The sequence below is a fragment of the Brachypodium distachyon genome, chromosome 1, assembly GCF_000005505.3.
Source record: "Brachypodium distachyon strain Bd21 chromosome 1, Brachypodium_distachyon_v3.0, whole genome shotgun sequence".
NCBI lineage: Eukaryota > Viridiplantae > Streptophyta > Magnoliopsida > Poales > Poaceae > Brachypodium > Brachypodium distachyon.
The window spans coordinates 56,016,744-56,038,810 of NC_016131.3; the positions used below are offsets into that span (position 1 = coordinate 56,016,744).

The window sequence follows — 22,067 nt, forward strand, 5'->3', positions numbered from 1 at the left end:
GGATTCGGATCCGGATTTAGCCGGATAATATCCGATCCGGTTTCAACCATATATAGGATACTTCATAGAGATGAAATGAGCATATTTAGTCAACCGATCTACCACTACAAGGATGATGTTCCTGTTCTCAGACATGGATAATCCTTCAATGAAATCCATTGAAATTTCGGACCAAGGTGTGTCAGGGAGTGGTAAAGGTTTGAGTAAACTTGGGGAAGCACAATGTTCAGGCTTGTTTAACTGACAAACAGGGCATGATCTGATGAAGCTTTGTACTTCCTGTTTCATGTGAGGCCAATGAAAAACCAGCTGTAACCTATGATATGTTGCTCGTTCGCTTGAATGTCCTCCAAGTTCAGTTGGTGTTTTACTTCTTTGTCAGCACCAACCAGTATTTTGCCCTTGTAACGAATGATTCCCTTGGTGAGAGTATAATGAGGAAGAGCTTGTCCTTGAACTGCCAATGCTGCTAGAATGTCCAAGCACGTCTGATCATGCTGATAAGTGTTGACTATAACTGTAATCCAGGCTGGAATAACAGTTGTGATGGCCATAAGAGGATCAGGCAATGGGACTCTAGATAAAGCATCAGCAACCTTGTTTTGTTTTCCTTGTTTATACTCAATTTTGTAATCATAGCCCAGAAGTTTGATCAACAGTTTATGTTGCATGCCTTGAGTCACTCTTTGTTCATGTAAATACCTGAGACTCTGTTGGTCTGTCCTGATGATGAAGGTATTGGTGGCAAGATAATGTTTCCATTTCTTTAATGCTTCCAAAATTGCTAAAGCCTCCTTGTCATAAGTGGACATAGCTGCTGTCTTTGGACTAATGGCTTTACTCATAAAAGAGATTGATTTGCCCTGTTGCATTAAAACAGCTCCAATGCCATAACCACTAGCATCAGCTTCCAATATAAAAGCTTGAGTATAATCAGGTAATGCTAACACAGGTGCATTTGTCATTTTCTCTTTGAGCTGATCAAATGCTAGTTGCTGTGTCTCAGACCACTGAAAAGTATCTTTCTTAAGAGCATCAAACAATGGTTTACAGATAATGCCATAACCTTGTATAAATCTTCTATAATATCCTGTTAAACCCAGAAAACTTCTCAGTTCAGTTGTGTTTTTGGGAATAGGCCAAGCCTGCATGGCACTGATTTTGTGTGGATCTGTGGATACCCCTTGTGCACTGATGATGTGTCCCAAGTACTCCACTTGAGTTTGCCCAAAGGTGCATTTACTAGCTTTAGCAAACAAACAGTTACTTCTCAGTACTTGGAATATTTGTTTCAAATGGATCACATGCTCTTCCATGGAAGTACTGTAAATTAAGATGTCATCAAAGAAGACAAGTGCACATTTTCTGAGAAAAGGAGCCAATATAGAGTTCATGAGTGCTTGGAAGGTGGCTGGGGCATTAGTGAGGCCAAATGGCATGACCAAGAACTCATAATGTCCAATGTGAGTGCTGAAAGCAGTTTTGGGAATATCTGCTTCATTCATGCGAATCTGATGATATCCAAACCTAAGATCAATTTTGGAGAAAACTTTTGATCCATGGAGCTCATCAAGAAGGTCCTCAATAACAGGAATGGGATATTTGTTCTTGACAGTTTGGTCATTTAATTGTCTGTAATCAATGCACATCCTCCAGGAACCATCTTTCTTTTTCACAAGGATAGCTGGTGAGGAAAAAGGGCTAAGACTATGTCTGATAACTGTGGTTTTCAACAATTGATCCACAATGGTCTCCATCACATCCTTCTGGTGGTGTGGTAATCGATAGCTGCGTTGGTTTACTATCTTATGACCAGGAATGAGTGGAATGGTATGGTCAATGGGCCTAGCAGGTGGGAGCTCTGTTGGTTGTTGGAAGATGTCATTAAAAGTATCAAGTACAGGCTGCAGGACAGGAGGAACTGGGGGTAGATCCACAGTAGGATCCTCAATACTCCGGGCATATAAAAGAGCTCCATTGTCACCTTTCTGTAACATTTTGATGATTTTGTCCACAATGATTATACCAGGCTGGTCAGAAACTGTTTCATCAGTAAATGTTACCATGTGACCTTCAAGCATTGTAATGGCCAGATATCTGACATTGTAATCTGCTAAGATTGGGTTGTAGTAGCAAAGCCAATCTGCTCCCAAGATAATGTCAAAACCAGTTAATGGCAGTGAACTGAGTACCTTGAATATTGTAAGTACAAGCTGCACATTGTGTTTTACTCCACAAGATATTTCCATTTGTCACTCTGACTTTAACTGGTTTGGAATTACTCAATTGACAATTGGCTTTTAAGGCAGTGTCAATGTCCAAAAATGTTCCACGGCTGCCACTATCCACTAGTGCAGTGACCATGCTGTTGCCCAATTTCACTCTTAAAGTGAAGGTTTTGCTAGCTACATTGAATCCTTCAACTGCATGTAAAGATAACTGAAGTTGAGAGTCAGTTTCAGTGTTAGGTTCAGCAGAAGTAGGGTTGAAACTTTCATCAGTGTAAATGACTTCAGGTACTCCATTCTCATCTTCACCAATAACTAGAGCATTAATTTGTTTCTGATAAGGGCAGACCTTCTTGTGGCCAGGTTCCCAAGGTCCATGGCACTTAAAACAGATACCTTTCAGTCTAGCATTCTGAAATTACTGGTTAATAGTTTGGCATGTGTGTTGTTGCTTCTGCTGATCAGGAACATGTGCAGGATCTTTTCTAGCAGGAGGAGTGTTGTTGTAAGTACCAATTTTCTTCACAGGAAATGAATGCTCAATCCTTCTAGCCATCCACATAACTTCTTGGATGTCTCTTGGCTCATGGCATTGAAGATGGTGTTGAGTATAATCCTGCAGGCCAGCTACAAAGCTGCTCACATAATAATCATGGAAGTGCTGGGTTATCTCTTCTCATGAGGCCCACGGATGATTCAAAGCTATCAATATAAGTTGTGACAGTAGTGACTTGCTTCAAAGCATGGAAATTCCTGACATTGTCTATTGTGGAGTTTTCTGCAAACCTGTCACCTATAGCTCGACAGAACCTGTACCAGGGCATTCTATGGGCCCTGAAACCACTGCCTCGCCACCATTGGGCTGCTCTGCCTTTAAGATAGGTAATGGCAAATTCAGTGCATTGTTCTATGGGTAAATTGGTAGCATCAAAGTACTATTCCAGAATCTGAATCCAGTTATCAACATCATCTCTGTCAAATTCAGGCACATTCAGTTTAGATGCTTTGAGAACAGTCTGTAGCCGAGATTGGTCATGTTGATGGTGATAATTTCGGGAGTTTCTGTCATTATGGGGATAGTACTGATTCTTCATCTCATCATCATCATCCAGTACGGTGTTGTCTATGTTGGTGTAGTTTTGGGGGTAGAAGGGCCGAGCGTTAGCAGTCAATTGCTTCTCTGGGTGTGTGGGGTGTGTCACAGGGGTACCGTCAAGATTGATGAGTATACCATTTGCATTGTGGAGTTTGGCTGTTCCTATAGGCTGCATAGGTGGTGGTGTATGGAGCTGTCTGGAGAGTATGGTGGATGAAGGTTAAGGTTGATGTGGCTGTAGTGAGGTGGGGGAGGTTTGGGGAGGTAGTGTGAGTTGTGTGACTGGTGGATTTGGTAAATATGGGTTGGGTTGGGTTGGGTTGAGATTGAAGTGGAAGGCTGGAGGGTGGCTAAAATAGCATCTATGGAAGCAAATCTAGTTGTCATCATGTTCAAATTCTCCTGCTGATGCTTGAAAATATCAGTGATAGAATGGTTGAAAGATTGTTGTACCGATAGGGTGGTTGCCTGACAGTGTTCACTCTCTGTGTGGGCGGCCTTCAATTCGTCGATCGATTTCTGAAGCAACTCCAAAGCGCCGGTCACATCATCAAGGATGGTGGAGGTGTTCGTCATGGGGGAAGGAGGGAGGGATGCAGAAATAGCAGGGATTTTACACGAAAAGCAGGGAGCTAATCGAACCTGTAGATCTGATTTCACCTAGAAACCCTCCAATCGCTCTCGGATTGAATTGGTTGCGGAAATTTACAGGAACACGAAGTTCCAAACCCTTGCCAACAAGACCACGAGCACCGATTCAAGGCCAAGGAAGGTGTGGCTCTGATACCACTGTCAAGCCCTGAACTAATCCAGCGTAAGAACAATAGCAATACAGAACAGCAATTCAGAGATATTTTGGTAATTTTGGGGATTTTGCAATGTTTTTGGTATTTGGGGTTTATACTTAGCACGCTGGCAGCTGCTAGGGTTCATACAAGATTCGATAATCCGAGCTCCAGCTCGTTACAAGGCTTAAATAGCCGGGAAAGCAGTAAAGAAGACAGGTAAAAGTAAACTGTGACGGCGACAATAATTCCTTCTTCAGGTAATTTGAAGGTGACCGTTGGATCTTCCTTGGACGCTCCAAATCGCCAGATACCGCTTGAAGCTTAAGTTCTGAATACCGACACTTGCTACTGAATATATAACAGTGCGCTAACTGAAGATGTTCATGACAAGATTTCTGAAAGATCTTCTCTACTCACTCCGTTCCATAATTCTTGTCGAAGTATTATATGTATCTAGACACTTTTTAGAAATAGATACATTCATTTTTAGGCAAATTCGAGACAAGAATTATGGAACGGAGAAAGAGGAAGTAACTTTTAACGAGAAACGATCATCCACGAAGTAGCAAGCAATATATAGAATTTCACGAGGCAAATGCTCGTAAGCAGATCGGTTTGCAATGTTGATCAATCATTTTGGTTCAGCTGCCTATGGGTGGACGGTCGCGCTAATTGATTTAGTGGCATTTCCTTGTTTAGAAGAAACTATAGAGATTTTTTTATGCCTGATAACCCCCTGAAAATTCCATCCTAATACTCGTGGCAATGGAAGTTTTACTAGGCGGGTGTGGACTACACGCTTATCCAAAAGCTTAGTGTCCTGCGTGCAAACCTGGGAAGCGTAGTGGCTGGGATCCGCTTTGTAATCTGAAGGCCGATTTCTTTCTTGTTGACCCATGGCCTGGTACTCTCTCTCTCTTCTTTCTTTCTTTCTTTTTCTTTTTTGCGAAGTACTCTCTCTGTCTTCGAGAGCAGAATTTATACATTTCATTGCAAAAAGTCTACGTTGTTGTCCATACATAGGACGTATTTACTTACATTCATTTTGGGGTTGACAGATGTGAGTGTGATCAATCGATGCCGGCAAATCATGGATCATGGATGGCAGATGAGAGCAAACATATATAAACAAACAAGCAGCTGGGGATTTATTATTCAGGGTACGTACTGTATGCGTATCAGTTCAAACAGATGAGGAATTCTTGGTGTGGTGTACCATATCCCATATGCAATCATGCCAAGACAGCACCAACACACCAACCTCCTCATCCCTGATCCAAATGGCTACTAAGTTATGTATACATTTGTTTTTTGCAAGAAGAGAGTAATAAAGGTTCTTTTCTCTAGGACCACCACACACTGAAGAGAGAATCTTTAGGTCACTTGTGTTTTAGAAATCACAAAGGGGGGCATTCTCAAACGCCAGAAATGATGATGTACAGGGGAATTTGATTTTATCAGCTATAGCAAACTGTCACTTTGACCTTGATTTACCTGATTGATTAATCAACCATGTCTTTTTCATCGAACCACCAGGCTTCATGAGAAATCTGACTGATTTGATGTACGGCTTTGGAAATGGACATCTAAACTGGCACACATACACATCACAATGATGATGATATGTAGTTGAAGATTGAAGAACATAACTTATAAATATGTATTTACAGTGATATTACTAGCACATTATGTACATGACATGCCAACCACTGAATTGTCCAAGTCCAATCTCCCACACACAAACTTAAACAGTAAGAAGAGTGATTAACAAAAGTAAAAGGGAAGGGTGGGTTAAAAAAGGGGGGCAGGTAATTGGCAATGAATTAACGCTGGTTATTAATCACCCTTTGTTTTTACTTCAGCTGGGGTACAAGCAAAGCGCGCACATGACGAGCCCGTTCTCGTTGCATCCGCCACACCGGCCAGGCCCGCCGTCGAACACCTTGCGGCTGCCGTCGCACTCGCCGCAGACCACGAACCCCACGCCCCCGCACGCCTCGCACTTGCCCTTCTTCGTCTTGGCCCTCGTCTTCCTGCTCGCCGCCGCCGACAAGGGGTGCTGGAGGAGGGAGAGGAGGCGGCCGTCGTCGTGGAGCGCGAGCACCTGGACGGCGCCGCCGAGGTCGCGGCCGCGCACGAAGAGCCGCGGCGGGACCACGGGCCTCTCCCTCGCCCCCGCGGCGGCCCAGAGCTGCTCCCGGAGGCCCCTGTCCATTGACACGTCCCGCTCCTGGAAGGGCACCGCCAGGTTCTCCAGCAGCGCGCGCACCTCGTTGCAGTCCTCGAACGTCTTGCGCACGCCCCGGAGCGTCGTCGTGTACAGCACCACCGCCCCCTCGCCGCCCGGCGGGCACCGGGCCGGGAACTCGCGGAGCGGGTCGAGCTCGGGCTCGGGCCGCGAAGAAGAAGCAGGGGATTTCTCATTAGCGTCCGGATCTTCTTCTTCCACCAGCTCCCAATCGTCGTCGATGGGGTCGGCGTCGTCGGCGTCGGCGAGGAGGATCTTGGCGGGGTTCTCGTGGGCGTCGAAGAAGGACGCGTCGTCGGAGGCGCGGCCGGGCTTGGTGGGCGACGCCGGCGGCGATTGGTCCGCGCCGGCGGCGGGGGCGGGGAGGGAGGACCGGAGCGCCTGCAGGATGCGCGCCTTGAGCGTCTTGATGGTCATGGCGGGCGGCGAGGAAGGGAGATCGATTGCTTGGGTGAATTTAGTTTTGGTTTCTTTGGGTGCTCGCTTTTGGGATGCGTGTGGTTTTGGACTTTCGGTGATGGCGGAGGAGAAGCTGAGGAAGAAGAAGGAGACGCGGAAAGGCTCAGAGGTTGGCTTCGGCTTCTTTATTAACCCGCCTTTCTGTGTGCTGTCAAAAAAAAAACCCGCCTTTCTGTGAGCACGTTGAAAGGTTATTAAGCACTCTTAATAGTGTCTTTACTCAATCACCATTGTTTAAAGAAAGAACTTTTCAAAAATTATAATTTTCAAGAAACTAATTTCGCGGAGTGGTTCGATGTTCAAAGAAATTTTACATGAATCTGCTCAGATTGAACTTGTCTTGCGAGAGGCTGAGATGAATCTGACGAAAAAAAGGGCTTAGTAAAATGGAAAATGCAGTGTACTGAGCGATGAGATAAATTTACCAATAAATCCCCAATAGTATTATCCAAATTCTACGTAAACATGCTTAATGGGTTACACCAACCTTACCTTACTGAGCTTCAAATGTCAACGGAGTAATCTAGTCATCCTTACTAATGTTCACATGCAAACTTGAAAGAGCATGAGTTGTGCAAGGCAAGATTTTCCATGTGGCCAGTGACCAATTAGGCCATCGCATAGCTCTTTTCCTTAAGTTGGCTGCGTTAACGCGTGTGGCATCTTTATCTTTATTGACACTATGCTCTAACCTATATCAACACGGGGAAGTAATAAAACAGCATCAGGGGCTGATGTTTTTTATAAAGTTTCGTTGTACTCACTAATTTGCGCTTGCTCATATTTCAAATTCCATTTCGTGAAGGAAGTGGACATCATTGGAACACATAGCCTGATTGTCCAGACACAAGTCTGGAAATGCATGGAAGATTTTTCTTTTTTTGTGAAGTTCTACTGTTTGCATCCCCGGCCTTAAATTTTGGATCGTTAGGGGACCCATTAATTTGATCTGCACAGGGCTTATCTCGGACCATCTGGTTCGGATGACGTGCCTTGGTTGGATGTCTTTTATTTTTTACACTTGATTGTAGGTCTTGATGACCATGTATATTCTATTTATTTTTTCTGTTTTTACTTTGAACTCCCGGGCCGTATTTTACGATTCTCTTCGGCAATGAATGGATCAATCCATGCGATTTCGTAAAAAACACACAATCTCATTATAACCTTAACCATATTCTTTTTTTTTGAACGCACCTTAACTATATTCTTAATGCTTAATTCTCCGATGTACAGCAAGATAAACATGTCAAAATATTTTAAATTTAGCATAGCGGACAACGTTCATCGTTGGCACCAGGCACACCCGGCCCACATTCCAATAACGTATGGACCCCACCATTCCGGCCCATCTCAGCCCAGTGAACGGTCCGGTCCAGCTCGAGTCACAGGCCCGGCCCAAACCGAGCGCCTCAGGAGTTCTCTTTTCTTTTCCCATCGAAAGGAAAAGAGGAAGAGGAAAGAAATCCAACCACCCAGGTTCCAAACCCTTCTTCCTCCCGATTTCATGTCTTCCTAGTTCCTCCCCTGGCGGAAGCCCCCGCCGGCACAGTGATCGTGGGGAAGGCGGCGCCAGAGGATCCCAAATCGCTGACGCCTCCTCCTCCTTCCGCAGCCATCCGCCGTACGTCATCCCTCTCTCGTTTTTCACCACATCCTGCTCTATTCCGGCCGGCGGGATGATCTAGGTTGTTCATCGAATGGGATTTGGTTCCTTGGGTGGCAGGGAGAACAGGAGGTAGTTGAATGTGTATTTCATTTCTGGCCGGCAGATTGCGAGTTCCCGCTAGATAGTTAACTGACATAGGAAGCCAGAGAATGTTTCTTTTTTATTCACTAATTTTCTGATATCTACGCACCTTTTCTATTATACTCCCTTCGTCCCATAAAGACTGGAACGCTCTAGTTCAAATCCGTGATTTTTTGTGGGATGGAGGGAGTGCATACAGGGGCGGAGCCAGGAATTCAAACATGGGTATGCACAATTTTTTTTTCGAGAGACGATCTAAAAGACGGTAGGTATACCATCTGCGCCGTGGAGACAGTGGCAACCTATATGACTACATGTGATGGTCTAACATAGTTTAACAAGCATACGCCACATGTGCTTGGTGGATTTATTTTTTAACACAACAAAGTCTTAATGTATGCGATGGAGTATATAAAGCATACATCTCGACACAGCCGGCACCAAATGAACACCAAAACATGTAAAACAACGGTCGTGTATTTGGTGACTAAACAAAACACAAACTATATAATAAAATCGATTGACATTGATCTCAGCAACAAATAAATAATACGTAAACTCTACAAGAGTAGCTAATTAAGCAATACACCAACTTTAAAATCTTATCTAGGAATATACAACTGGTATTACTTTGCCAAAATACCTGGGTATGCAATACATTAGGCTGGCTCCGCCAGTGAGTACATAGGAAGCCAAAAAGAATTTTCCTTTTTGTCAGTGCGAGCTTTGTTATCTTGCCACATACCACGAGGCTGAGATGAATTGTTCTTGTACTAATCGAGCTTGTTCCAATTCAGATGTGATGAGGAGCAGCATCTAGGAGGCACAGCTGAGCCTACATCTTCCCAAACGATGCAAGAGCAGGAATCGTCCATTGCTGCCGCTTCCTCGTCCTCCCCGCCGGCTCCAGAGGCAGGTTCTCATGTCACTACTGAAGTGGTCCCACCAGCATCAGGCCTTCCTTCTACTGGGTCACTCTTCTGGGTTCGGCGAAGAAACGATTGGGGCTTGAGGTTTTACATCAGGGTTGATCTTCAGGGGTCATTCCATACATACCCTGATCTGGATGGGCCATTTCAAAGCTTACAGGAAGCTCAGAATGCTATCGACCGCCATCTTGATGCTCGCCGGGTTCCGAAAATGTAAAGTTCCTTAACTTCTTTTCAGATTTCTGCCGCTTATGTTGGATTCGTGTGCACAAATGATGCAGGCCCTGAAAGATAATCAGAGTTTTTACAGCATAAATCAGAAGAAAAAAAATGATGGACTTAACTTCAAATATAGAGAAGCCAGCAAAGTTATAAAAAATATTAGCCTACATTCAATTTTGAATTCATGTTTCGGCCCAATTAAAGTAGACTGAACATATTTATTCTGTAACTGCATTGGTCAGAGTTGTCAAAATAATGTACTGGTCACAAGCATACCCAAAATTAAGTATGTGCAGATGCTATATATGCTACCAGTTTGTATGTAGGTATATTTTTATCTAAATTCTAGTTTGCATTCGCTTTTAGCTAGCCACAACCACACAGACACAGCACTATTTCGTCATTTACTAACAGTGGGGTAGCCTGAACAAAAACTTCCCTTAACTGGTCAAAACAGTGCGGTAAGAACTACTGAGTTGGGGATATGAAAATGAAAGGATATATACCTTATACCAGTAGGCATCTAAGCAGTTCAGTTTTGTCGTACTTGGTTGGTTATTGCTACCATGAGCTTTGTTGGAGGTAACCTGGGAGATGGTTGATCATCCTTATTCAAAAACCTTCTCCCCATACTAGTTCACCTTAACTCTGATATGTGCTGACCCTAGTGTTATTTTATATGCTCTGATTAAAATTAGGTGCATGGAACAAGCCAAGGTTTCTGTAACAGAGATGGCTATACGAAAATGTCTTTACTGGCCTGATGGCACAAGGAAGAAGTGTTCAAAATCTCATGCAATTGAGAAAGACTGTGATGACAAGCGTCGATTTGTTCAAGCTTTAGTGGACAATTATAACAAGGATCACAACCTGTTTGGGGTTTGCTCTCTCCCGCCGTCACTCTCTGTCCTGCTACCAGGGTTGTTCTAAGTTTTATTGGCTTATACATGTGAGTGCTACTGATCTGATCCATGCTTCTTATTTCAGGATATTGCATATGAACTTAAAGATGTTCTGCATCGCCAATCAATTCCTGAGAACCGTATGGTGTACTATCATTTCGATTTCACAGCAAAGACTAAAGGAGCTGATGATTTTGACACTGGCACCGACAATCTATTCTTTGCTGAAGTGCAAAGTAAGCGACAAGGAGAACATGAAGAATTGGTGGTCAGCTGTTTCTGCATGGTTAAGCCTATTGATAATGGTATTTTATACTCTCATCTTAGATTAAATACTGTTTCAATACATCTTGTGGGTTGCACTAACTTAAAGTTATTGGTGAGATATAATTGTAAATGTGTTGTTTGTTGGGTTTGCCTAAAGATCAATCACATGAAGACGCACACGAGGATCACCAAATTATGGTCAAAGGCACCTGCCGTGCTTTTTTATTTATGTAGTAAATCTCACGTTACAATCTTCTTACAACTTGCAACCATCGATGTGTATATATACACATCCTCTCCTAGCTACAAACCTACACGGACTAGAGTTCCATGCAAACTCCTGTACGGACTAGAATCCTATACCGATTCAAACTAAGCTAGCACTACTAGTTAAGTACTGACTCCCTAATACTAACTCTTGTAGCACTCGGACTGACCTACCTTGATTAAGGAAAGATTATTTCCTACGATCTCCCCCTAATCTTTTCTTGCGTCTCCTCATGCTCCACCTGAACTTGACTCTTCGCAGCTTCACGACTCGTCGACTACACTCAACGTATGGTCCAGACTCTCAGTCATGCTAGCTCTCACATGTATTACACCGCCCACACCTAGCGCAATACGTGCTACCTAAACCCATAACTCCACGTAGAGACATGTTCTCATTGAAGAGACTCACCTTCACTGGTTACCACCCCACTATACGCTTGAGCTTCCGTCTTCTCGCCGAAACACACAGATGACACTCGCCACCTTGTCTGCACGCACGTCTTCACCCTTAGTGATGCACCTCACCGGACAGCCCTTCGACCGTGACGCACTTCTGCTGCAACAGATTCCCACAGTGGCAGCCCAGCTCAATATTTCGAAACCCATGGCGACGCTGCCCAAGGCTGAGGGGAATTAGGGCGACGTGAACGATTCCTCGATGTGTCTCAACCTCGTCTCTCTCCCACGACTCTCCTGGTCCGCCGCCGCTGCACAGCTCCCGCCGGCCGCCGCCATGGACAACTGCTAGCCGCTAGGAGCAGGTGCTGGGCGGCTCATCTCTTGCCCGCATCGGCCTTATGGCCGCCATGATCCATGGCGACGCCGGTCTCTCCTTGTCGACCTCGGCCTGTTCTCGCCCCTCGACGGGGCCGCGGAGGTAGACGACGACAGGGTCGCAGAGGTAGAAGACGACGACGAGGTCGCAGAAGTAGACGACGGGGCCGTGGAGGTGTGGAGCTCGATGGGAACCTTCTCTGGTCGTACTACGTCGTCTACGACTCCGTCGCCGGATCTCCCGCCTGCCTCCGTACACCTCTGCCCTCCACCAGCAAAAACGGCTCGCCGGAATTTCGGGCCGAGCCAGGCTCGGCTCGCCGGAGGCGAGCTCGTGACGAGCTGGACCGAGCCGGCTCGGCTCGGCGTCCACCCTGACTTGCCACGGACTTGTCAGCGTCGCCAGAGGATTCGTCGGCCACTGCGGAGTCGTCGGCAGAACGAAGCGCCTGCCGGGATCGATATTCGTGCCTGCGCCTCCTAGCTCGCTGCGCCGCCGCGGAGTCTTCGGCAGGACGGAGCACAAGGACCTGCGATGCTTCCTTTGCCGTCGTCGACCACGCGGACGGTGTGCGCCCGCAGCAGAAGTAGAAGGCAGCCAAGCCGTTGATGGCGAGAAGGAGGAGGATGTCGATGGAGATGGCGGCGCCGTAGCCGAACCCGCCTGCGCCTGATCTCATCGTTTTTTTTTTAGGGGAGGATTTCATCGATCTTAAAAACATTTTTTTGCCCATGCCCATTCACTAACGGACGAAACTACCTTCCAAACCTGGCCCGTATGACTCGCTGGCCCGGCCTTTTTTAACCTCGGCTCCATGGACCCGTCCATATCGGCCCAATGAACTTATCAGGCCAAACATGGGCATCGACCCTGGAAAAATCCAAATAAAAGAACCGAAGTCGGGCCCAAAAGAAATTATTGCCCTAGCTGCCCGTAGCCCCCTCTCTCAAAAAAAAAAGCCACTCGTAGCCCAGTGCTTCCAAGCCGACCAAACTCCTAGCCCAAATTGATCCCTTTGTTGCCTGCGCCCAAGCCGGTCCCGGCTCACAATTTTCCTGTCGCTACAACAGTCCCTAGCCCAAATATGAATTATCCCTGTTAAATCCACTACATTGCATTATTTTGCTAAAACAAAACAAAAATCAACAAAAGAATATTAGATACAGTTGTTGCAAGACTATTTTGGTTGGAGAACATATTTCCCTTGGTATACTTTATACTTTAATTAATATTGAGAACATATTTCCCTCGTACTGTATTTCCTTTTTACTGTTTGTCACTTACAACGCTGCGACCTGAGATGCGGGGTGGTGGTGGGCATTCAACCTGGAAGAAGAGATGGAAAGACTAAAGTAAAATTCTCGTAGACCCGACGATTTTACGGCTCACGGCACGCGACGATCGTTGATGGCCCCGATCGAAACGATCACGCGCGTACAACAGTCAACCGTGTATATAATGAATCTTTAATTTTTGGATTTCACCGTTGGCTGTTGCCTGTTGTATGTATCGCTCGGGGAATATTAATGCTATTGCGGCGCTGACATGTCATTTTTCTCTACTGGGTTTCCTCCGTCTCTACCCCCCTACTGTACTTGTCTTTCCTCCGGCCGACACGAGTAAAAATGTAACTCCAAGAGACCTTAGGCTATGGCCATGGTGGGTCAATAAGTCGCCACCACACACTACTTACCTACGGCGCCGAACACACGCGCATGCATATTACTCACCGGACAGACACAGCTTTAATTGCCCCCAAATCGCTCGACCAGTCTTCCTATATGGACTGGAGCTTTGATATTGTATTCTACTGGAAACCAACTACTAGTATATTACAGTGTATTGAAAAAAATTATATGGACAGAAGCTAGCATGCACTTCTTCGGAAAAAAAAAAGGGCAGGGGCTAGCTAGCAGCTTAACGCGCACGCGCACTGGCCGGCCCGGGGCGCGCGCCTTTTCAGGTGGTCTTCGATCTTTTTTTGACAGCAGGGTGGTCTTCGATCTCGTGTGACTCATGTCTTCCTTCCCTTGATTTTCCCAGTCGGAAAATCATGATACGGGATGGGATCTCGCCGCGCACGTACCCCGGAAAACCCCCAAAATGCATGAGTACGTGCGTACACTGACCTCCGCCCTCCTATCCTGCATGCCTCTAGCTAGGTTCCAGCACTCCCAATACTCCCAAATGTCTGCAATTCAGTTGGAATTAAAACGGTTTGGGCTTCCTTTCAATTGCTTCCATTTCCGAAACAATGTTGCAACGAAGCTGCCATTTCATATTGAGCCCCCTATGTTCCCTGTTCCCTAGGCTACGGATGCAAAAACACACGACTTATTACATACACAGAGTCACAGATGGACAAACGGACAAACGGTGCCGGGAATGAGAGAGAATTGGCCAAGAGAAAAATAAAAGGAATACTGCCCTGTAGTCATCATCTCGATCTAACGATTTAAGCCCGGCTTCTAGCTAGCTAGTTTGCCATTGGATTCGGTATGTGACCTTTATAACTATACAATCTACAATCTAATACTACTCCGTACTTAATCTTTACTATTTCTAAATTCACGGTTACGTTAGTTACGTCGTCCCACCTCCACGTAAAGAAAACCGTCGCGCCGTCCTCACGCCCGCAGCCCCTCCGCAAAAATCTTGACCCGCAGCCCTCCATCTGCTCGCGCCGCCGCCTCCTCCCCAGCGCTCCTCCTCATCGAGCCGCCGCCCCCACCCTCGTCCTCCTCCTCATGGAGCCGCTGCCCAGACCCCCGATCCCCAAATCTCTGATGCCCGTGGAGATCAAATCCGCTGCCGCCGCGCGACTCCGCAGTCTGCCGCCGCCACCAGTTCTGGTTCGGGGAGGGAGGGCGCTCGCCGCGTCGCCGGATGTCCGTCACGCCGCTCTTCCTTCTCCGCAGATGACGTCTCCCACGCAGCGGCGGCCGCCGCCCTCCTTAGGCGCGGAGGATGCCTCCAACAGACGCCCGCCTCCCTTACCCGCAGCCACGCTGCCGTTCGTCGCAGCCTGGGACGCCATCGCGGAGGACGCCGCCGTCGCGCACCGTCCGTCCATCGCCGCCATCATATCCTGCGCTCTCTCGCCAAGCTACCACCGCGCCGACGCCGCCGCGTTGCACCATCACCATCCACGCCCTGGCCATGTCCTTCTTATAAGTTTGAGTAGCAGTAGCATCTATGTGTGCCTGCCATTTGTTTGATGAAATGCACATGACGAGTACCCCACCAGGATGCGACCCTCCTCCTCGATCGATTTCGATACTCAATTCATTTCGCCATGCTCGATTGATCTTGATTGCAGCATCCCAAGTAATTCGATTCAAATTTGGGCAGGTTTCTTAGGCTGTAGACACAAAAGTTATTATATTAAAGGAGAGAAGTATTAAGCTGAACAAAGAGACATTGACAGGTAATTTGACAATCAAGGGTTTTCTCATTATTGATCTTATCCTCTGGATTATGTTCTTCTTACTGTCTATTTTGACAATGTCCAGGAACTGACAAAGTTGAGATCAACCAACAGAGAAGGCATAGATAAGTCATATCTGCAACAAGAAGGAACGGATAAGTCAGGTAGTGTTGTTGCTGCTTAAATTAAGATGATGAATCAAGGAACGTGTTGATTTGTGTTATGTCGACAATACCAAGGCCAACCTTCATGCTTGCACCTGCCATTCTCAGTCCTCTTTTTTGTGTTACCATGCTTATTCTCCAATCTTAATTTAAGCTATTCCTCCACATATTATGCTTCCCTTTCCAGAATTATTTGGTACTTTACACAATTTCCCTTTCCACTCCCTATTGATTATGCTTCTTACTTTTTACTTGGTGGTCGATTTGATGGATTTCTCAATGATTTATATATGCCATCTCTCAATTCTCGAGGCATGCGATCTATTTATATATAGCATTACTTTAAGCGAGGGAAGACTAGCTGGGCTTCCATTGGAGGAATTATGCCCATAACATGTCTGTAACTCTTAGCTGGTTCCATACTTTCATAGTTCAGCTTCTTCAGGTGCAATTGTACTGCTTCATGCATGTGCCCACAACTCAACTGGAGTTGACTCAGCCTTCGATCAGTGGAACTGATCAGGCATGCAGCTAATGAGATAAAAAGCATGGTTACCATTTTTCACAGCGCGTATCAAGTAAATAATTGACACATTTACTGATGCTTTTAGGAACTGCAAACATTTTCTGTAGGCAGAACAAGACGGTTGATATCTCTGTTACGGCCACTAATTGGTCCCATGAAGCTTTACACATCCTTCAAGAAGGGTGGCAACGCGCTCAAGACGGCGCGGGGTGGCTTCGATCTCAACAAGATCGTCGACAGCATCGTCTCCCGTGGGTACACACAGGTGAGAGCAACTTAAATGCAGAGACGAATAATGCTTACTTGGAAGACCACAATGTGCTCAGCTGAATCAACCAGGATAGTATCCATCTCTTTGATGTTGTTGGATCATATGCTTCTATTCTCCAAACGACAGGAAACTTGCTTTTTTGAGATTTGCAGCAATAATGCTGTCTATGCACAACACAGGTATAAAGCATGCTTTAAACGTTATATGCTCATTGATCCAATTGCTTTCATAAATCTCATTCATCATTGAATGCATTCTTGTAGTCAAAACTGGAAAACAAGAAATTCTTGGGCGAATGCTTGTTGAAGCACATGGCAAGTGAAGTCTTCACTGCTGCCTGCCGTGAATGATCAAAGCCTACCATCAAAGCTATAGCTGGATGATCCTCGGCATTACTGATTCAACCTGGAACTTTTTTTTCAGCCCGATTTGCATTGCCTTATATGGTATAGGGGATCTTTTGTTGTTCAAGATTACTCTTTTCTTTTTCGTACTCAATATACTACATGGTTTCTCAATTTCTTTAATACAATTAGGAAGTGCTCTGCATGTAACCACATTCTTTTTGCAAAAGGAATTTCTCATGTTTCAGATTATGAAATGGATATTTGATAAGGTATGGGCGGCTGTCTTGATCTGATGTGTTTTATTTTGCATTGTTTCCAATAATTCTGTTGGAGAACAAGTGAATTCTGTTGTCTATTTACTGAAAATTATTGTGTTACTTGTTCCGGTACTAGAGCATGCATACTTAGTGATGTTTCCATGGCCAAGTTCTTCATTAATCCTTAACGTGCATTGTATTATTGGTCCATTGTATTATCTGTTTTTCTCTCATATTGTCACAGAATTAGTGATTATATAACTTGGATTGTGTACGTGTACACAAGCAGTGGTGCCTCATTATCCGATGACCCTTGACTGCGTCAATTTTTCATGTTTTTCAGTCTTTGTGTTAAGCTATAAAATATTCATTTGCCCGTTGCAACGCACAGGCATTTAACTAGTTACTTATATACATGTGAACCTTAGGCAGGTGCGTGTGTGCCTATGTCCGGTCCCACATGCATGTGAACCTTAGGCATAAACACAAACTTGAATTTGGAAGAGGGCGGCTTGTTCGAGATCGAGAGTGACTTGAGTAGAACCGTTTTGAAATCAGTTTTGCTATATCTAAATTGTCTTGTTTTTAGTTACAGATAAGTCGATTTAATTTCTCAGCTGTTGGCGGATATGATTTGTGTTTTAAGATTCAAAATGGATGATGAAAAAAAAAGGTTACATGAGATCTAGATATTAACCCAACGGGTCAGATTCGTCAACTTGGAGTTAAAGCAAATTACACATACGGTAGTATATATGGTTTATTCAAAAAGAAAAAGAGAAACAACTCTTTCTGCAAACACACACCCCACTTGACCGGCCAGTACGTAAGTCTCATCAGGCCTCCCTCCCGCAGCATATATGTGCTTCTTTTGTCGCCTGCCTCCATGAATTGAAGCTCCACGCATTGCCTATTTGCCTCCCTCAGTTGAAAATCTAATTACTCCTGATATATGCTCTCTCTTTTTCATATTTTTTTTGGTGTATTTGCTTTTTTTAAGACAAAACTTTAACCAAACATTATTTTATCGATATGTGTTTTTTAAATTTTTTTATAATCAATAGATTCATCTTGAAAAGTTTTTACTGATAATTATGGTTTCTTTTCGTATAATAAATAACATACTAATAAAATTATTACTGGTTAGGAAACCAAATACGTCAAACCAAGTATTTCTTGAGTACTTAGTAACTCCTAAACCCTATTTATGCTTTCCTAAAAAAAATCCTATTTATGCTAGTGGAGTACAGTAACTAAAACACTCGCTCCACTCCCCAAAACCTCTCGCGTCTCCGCCTTGTCCCATTCCCATATCGGAATAGGATTATAGGAATCTCGCCGGCGCAGGCCAGCCTCTCTTCCGACGCGGCCATAAATCCCCCCCACCCCTCCACTACAAAAAGCTAGGAGCAGGAGCTTGGCAGATCATACCGATTTGATTCACACACACACACACACACAAACTGACGGTGGAGATGAGCAGCATTTTTAGGATGGAGCGCCACGGTTCCGGCTCCAGCGGCGTCGTCGACGACACCTCAGCCTTGCTAGAAGCTGAAAAAGGTGTGCTGGTGGATCTTGTTGTTCGTTACTCCGGCGTCCACGAGACCGTCAAAGCTGTGGGAAAGTTCCTTCAGTCCCACGGCTCCGGTCTCCCCTGGTTTCGAATGTACCACGCATTCCCGTCCTGGCACCAGAGGAGTAAGCCAAATCCATCATAATTTCCAAGCAATCTTCAATTTGAGAGTGAATTTTCTTTTACCATTTAGTTTCACTTTTATGGCATAATGTATTACATATAACATAATTTCTATAAATTTACACACTATTTAAGTATAGTCTCATGTCACAAGTTACGCCATCTACTCTTTCCGTCCCAAAATAAGTGAGTTGGATTTGTATATATTCTTATACAAATTCACGTCACTTATTTTCGGACGAAGAAAATATCATTTTTCTCTAATTGGTTTTCCCAAATTATGAGAGATCAGGCACTTACGTCAGTCCTATGTCTTCCACACCTTAGTTTCTTCTTCGAGCCCCCACTCTCGCCCGCATCTCCCTCTCCCGTCGAGCACACTCCGGCGGGCCACCACACTCGCCGTACCATCCACGAGATATGGTGGCCGGACGGACTCCCCATTATGATAGCCACAATCATAACAGCTAGAGGTTCCGCCTTGCCATCGTGTGTGTCCTGATCTTCGGCGTGTTCGCCGTCGACGCCGCTCTCTATTACCTCCTCCAATATCCCACCACCCTCCCCGAAGCCCGCCAAGTCCAAGGACCGAGCCCATGAGGAGGAGCAGTCTTTCTCCGAAAAACAGTGGCCACGCCTCCCCTTCTTCCCCTGGGGTCGCTCCCGCGCCGCCGCCGTGCCTGCACGGTTTACTTGGGACACAACTTTCCCCGCCTTGTGGACGTCCTCCTCCTTGAGAGGCCACTATAGCAAGACGTTGAGGAGCGCAGGGCGTGGGAAAGACATAGGCGTGGCTGATGTGCCAAGGTCCTACCTGTCATAATTTGGAGAGAATAGAGAAACACACAAGATTGGGTCATTTGTGTCACAAGTATGGTTAAATGATGTAAGTTTGTAGAAATTCAGTTAAATGTTGAAGATATATTGTGTTACAAAAGTAAAAATAAGTGGCCCAAAATAGAATTCGCTTTGCATTTAGTACGTAGAGACAATGCATATATATATATAGAAGGAGTTCGATCGCTCACGTCTTGGTGTTTTCCACACGCGCATATAATGCACGCAGGTGGGCTTAATTCTCAACCTAGCACTGAACAAAGATACTGTACGAGGACCCATGGTGTTCTGCACGCTAATCAAGCTGCGCAGCAAGAAGGCTTTGGAGAGTGGGACATGGCACAGCAAAGGACCGATGGCGATAGGCAGCAACGATTTCGTCATGACCAAATTGTACTACAGGGACGGCGCCAACAGGCCCATGCAGGGCGGATTCACAATCGTTGAGTTCGTTCTGAAGACGGATCAGGTGTGTGTGTATATATATAATGTGCTCGAATTGCTTGTTCTAAAAAAAAAGTGCTTGAATTGCTAGCAATCTCCTTTTTTCCGATTAATTTGTGGGCTGAAACGGTGAAACCTCATCTTGACCTAACCGGCCAACATGTCATTTGGGGATTGATTAGGATCAAGTGCTGATTAAAATGTTTTTTATCTATTCCATTCCATTGTGATTCGTCTACTTCCTCCGATCCACAATAAGTGTCGGGAATTTAGTATAGAGTTAGAACAATTTTGTACTACAACCGTGTCACTTATTATGGATCGAAGAAAGTAGTACTTAACACTTCTGCTTCGGTACACCTTCCTCTCTTCAACTTCAAACATAAGGATGACTTAAATTGCGCCATACCATTTCGGTAACAATGGCACCATGGTCAATTTAGAATTTATAAGTCTCTGTCTCCTTCGTGACTCTCTCCCTCTCCACCGCTTGCTCTGTGCCTTCATCTCTCTTCTGCGCCTGCTCTTGACAACCATGGTGTCGCTTCTCACCTCACCTCCCTCAGTCCCCTAACTATCCTAATCCTATTTATCTAATTTTCCCATCAATTGAACCTTTAGATCTAATCTCACTGACTCCGAACTTGGTCAAGCGGGATTTGAAGTTGCCGATACCAATCGAGATGCCATTGTTCCCCAATTGGCTGGTGGTTCACCTAGGGTCCCGTTTCCCATGCTGCTTCACCTTCCTGAGCCGCGAAACTTATGAGGTGGCTTTCTACGGGCGCTGCCATCGCTCTGCGTGCAGCTCGGATTCCTTGGCTTTTCACGGGGCGGCGGCGACTGACGAGGGAGGCGGTGGCGGCGTTGCAAGGGTGGTGCAGGTTGGAGATGAGAAAAATCTGATTTTTTATTTTATTCTTTTACAAACGTAAAAAGTCTATAATACCCTTTTGAGTTCTGGGAGGGGGATGTACCGAAGCAGCTCTCTCTACTTAAGGGTTTACATCCTAAAATGTTTAATGCTTGTAAAACAAAATACACATCATTCTTTTGTACTAAGTGTAATAATATTTTGCGCTATATATAACACCTACAGGCAAATAACAGTACATAGACATAAACGATTGAGGTTCTAATCCGCAGAGATGGTTATACATGTATTGACCAAACTATTGATCTTTTGTTGTGTTAGCCCAAGGTTGCTATCTGCGTGCTACATCCAACGGACTATCGTCATCTTATTCGGGATCTGAGGCAGGCAGCCAATGAGGTAAATACTTTTTTTCTTTTCAAAAAGTATATATATTTCAGATACATGTGGTAAATAAATTTCTGCAGTGCCTAAATGTAAGGTCAAGGTAATGCTAGACCTAAATTCTTGTGTAATATCGATCCTAAGACCTTTCTGTAGGATCAAAAGTAACAGACGTGCGATTACTCAGCTACAGTGCTATATAGAGATTGGAAGTGACTGGATCATTGTCCTTTATTTGCAGAATGACGAACAATATGCTCCGTCTGATGAAATCGATGCTGTTATGCCAAATCAGAATGAAGTGGTACGCTTCGTTTTAACATCCCCGAATTGTAATTACTCTGATTTTGCATGTTGCAATTAATAAAGATGTTTGTGTGCATCGATTGATGCAGAGGCAGGAATTTTCCTCTTTTCGAAAAAGATCTGGACCAACACCATATCGTGATTAAGGGGTGTACATGATGTTTATTGATGTATAAGAATATTATAAGAGCTAATTAGTGTGGCTTATATTCTGTAAATGAATAATTAGTTTATTGCAGAAGCTCTAGCATTCTAGTATTTAACATAATAACTGCTCGACTTTGAACAGTCCAGTGGTATACCGACTTATCCCCAGCCCGTGCATCAGATGGAAACTGCCCATAGTTTTTCTCAAGATGAAATATTTTTCAGTCATAGATAAATCTTCTGGAACACAATCCTACTGATCACAAGGTGTGGTTTGGAGGAGCTGCAGCAGCTTCTCAAGTGCAACTAACTAAAAGGAAGCCACCTCGCTTTCTCGCCTGTGTTTGAAGCTGCACTGCCGCCTCATCTAGCACGACCGGTCTGTACCTTTGTAAAAAATGGGACTCTAGAAATAGTGTAGTTTTCCTAAACGCTGGTTTACATCTGTCT

General features: G+C 44.9%; 2 protein-coding genes and 1 long non-coding RNA gene across 3 annotated transcripts; 2 read left to right on the plus strand and 1 right to left on the minus strand.

The window, feature by feature from the left end:
• Positions 1–5,736: 5,736 nt before the first annotated feature.
• Positions 5,737–6,935, minus strand: LOC100838936 (uncharacterized protein At5g39865). Its single transcript, XM_003557532.4, has one exon. The coding sequence runs from the start codon at positions 6,775–6,777 to the stop codon at positions 5,971–5,973; it is 807 nt and encodes a 268-aa protein (XP_003557580.1). The 5' UTR covers positions 6,778–6,935; the 3' UTR covers positions 5,737–5,970.
• Positions 6,936–8,282: 1,347 nt separating this feature from the next.
• Positions 8,283–10,954, plus strand: LOC100837750. The gene is made up of 4 exons (XM_024458589.1): positions 8,283–8,443; positions 9,367–9,711; positions 10,419–10,640; positions 10,708–10,954. Exons 2-4 carry the CDS (start codon positions 9,422–9,424, stop codon positions 10,952–10,954), a joined length of 759 nt encoding a protein of 252 aa, XP_024314357.1. The 5' UTR covers positions 8,283–8,443; positions 9,367–9,421.
• Positions 10,955–14,537: 3,583 nt separating this feature from the next.
• LOC104581725 lies at positions 14,538–16,957 on the plus strand. The gene is made up of 5 exons (XR_001406793.2): positions 14,538–15,361; positions 15,447–15,525; positions 16,159–16,316; positions 16,449–16,501; positions 16,586–16,957. It is a non-coding gene; the product is annotated as an uncharacterized LOC104581725 (long non-coding RNA).
• Positions 16,958–22,067: the final 5,110 nt, after the last annotated feature.

Bases quoted from the DNA above. Each gene is read 5' to 3' on its own strand.
- LOC100838936 (XM_003557532.4), bottom strand. From the start codon at position 6,777: ATGACCATCAAGACGCTCAAGGCGCGCATCCTGCAGGCGCTCCGGTCC.
- LOC100837750 (XM_024458589.1), top strand. From the start codon at position 9,422: ATGCAAGAGCAGGAATCGTCCATTGCTGCCGCTTCCTCGTCCTCCCCG. The intron at 9,712-10,418 runs GTAAAGTTCCTT...GATTAAAATTAG, and splicing joins GCTCGCCGGGTTCCGAAAAT to GTGCATGGAACAAGCCAAGG. The intron at 10,641-10,707 runs GTTGTTCTAAGT...TTCTTATTTCAG, and splicing joins CTCTCTGTCCTGCTACCAGG to GATATTGCATATGAACTTAA.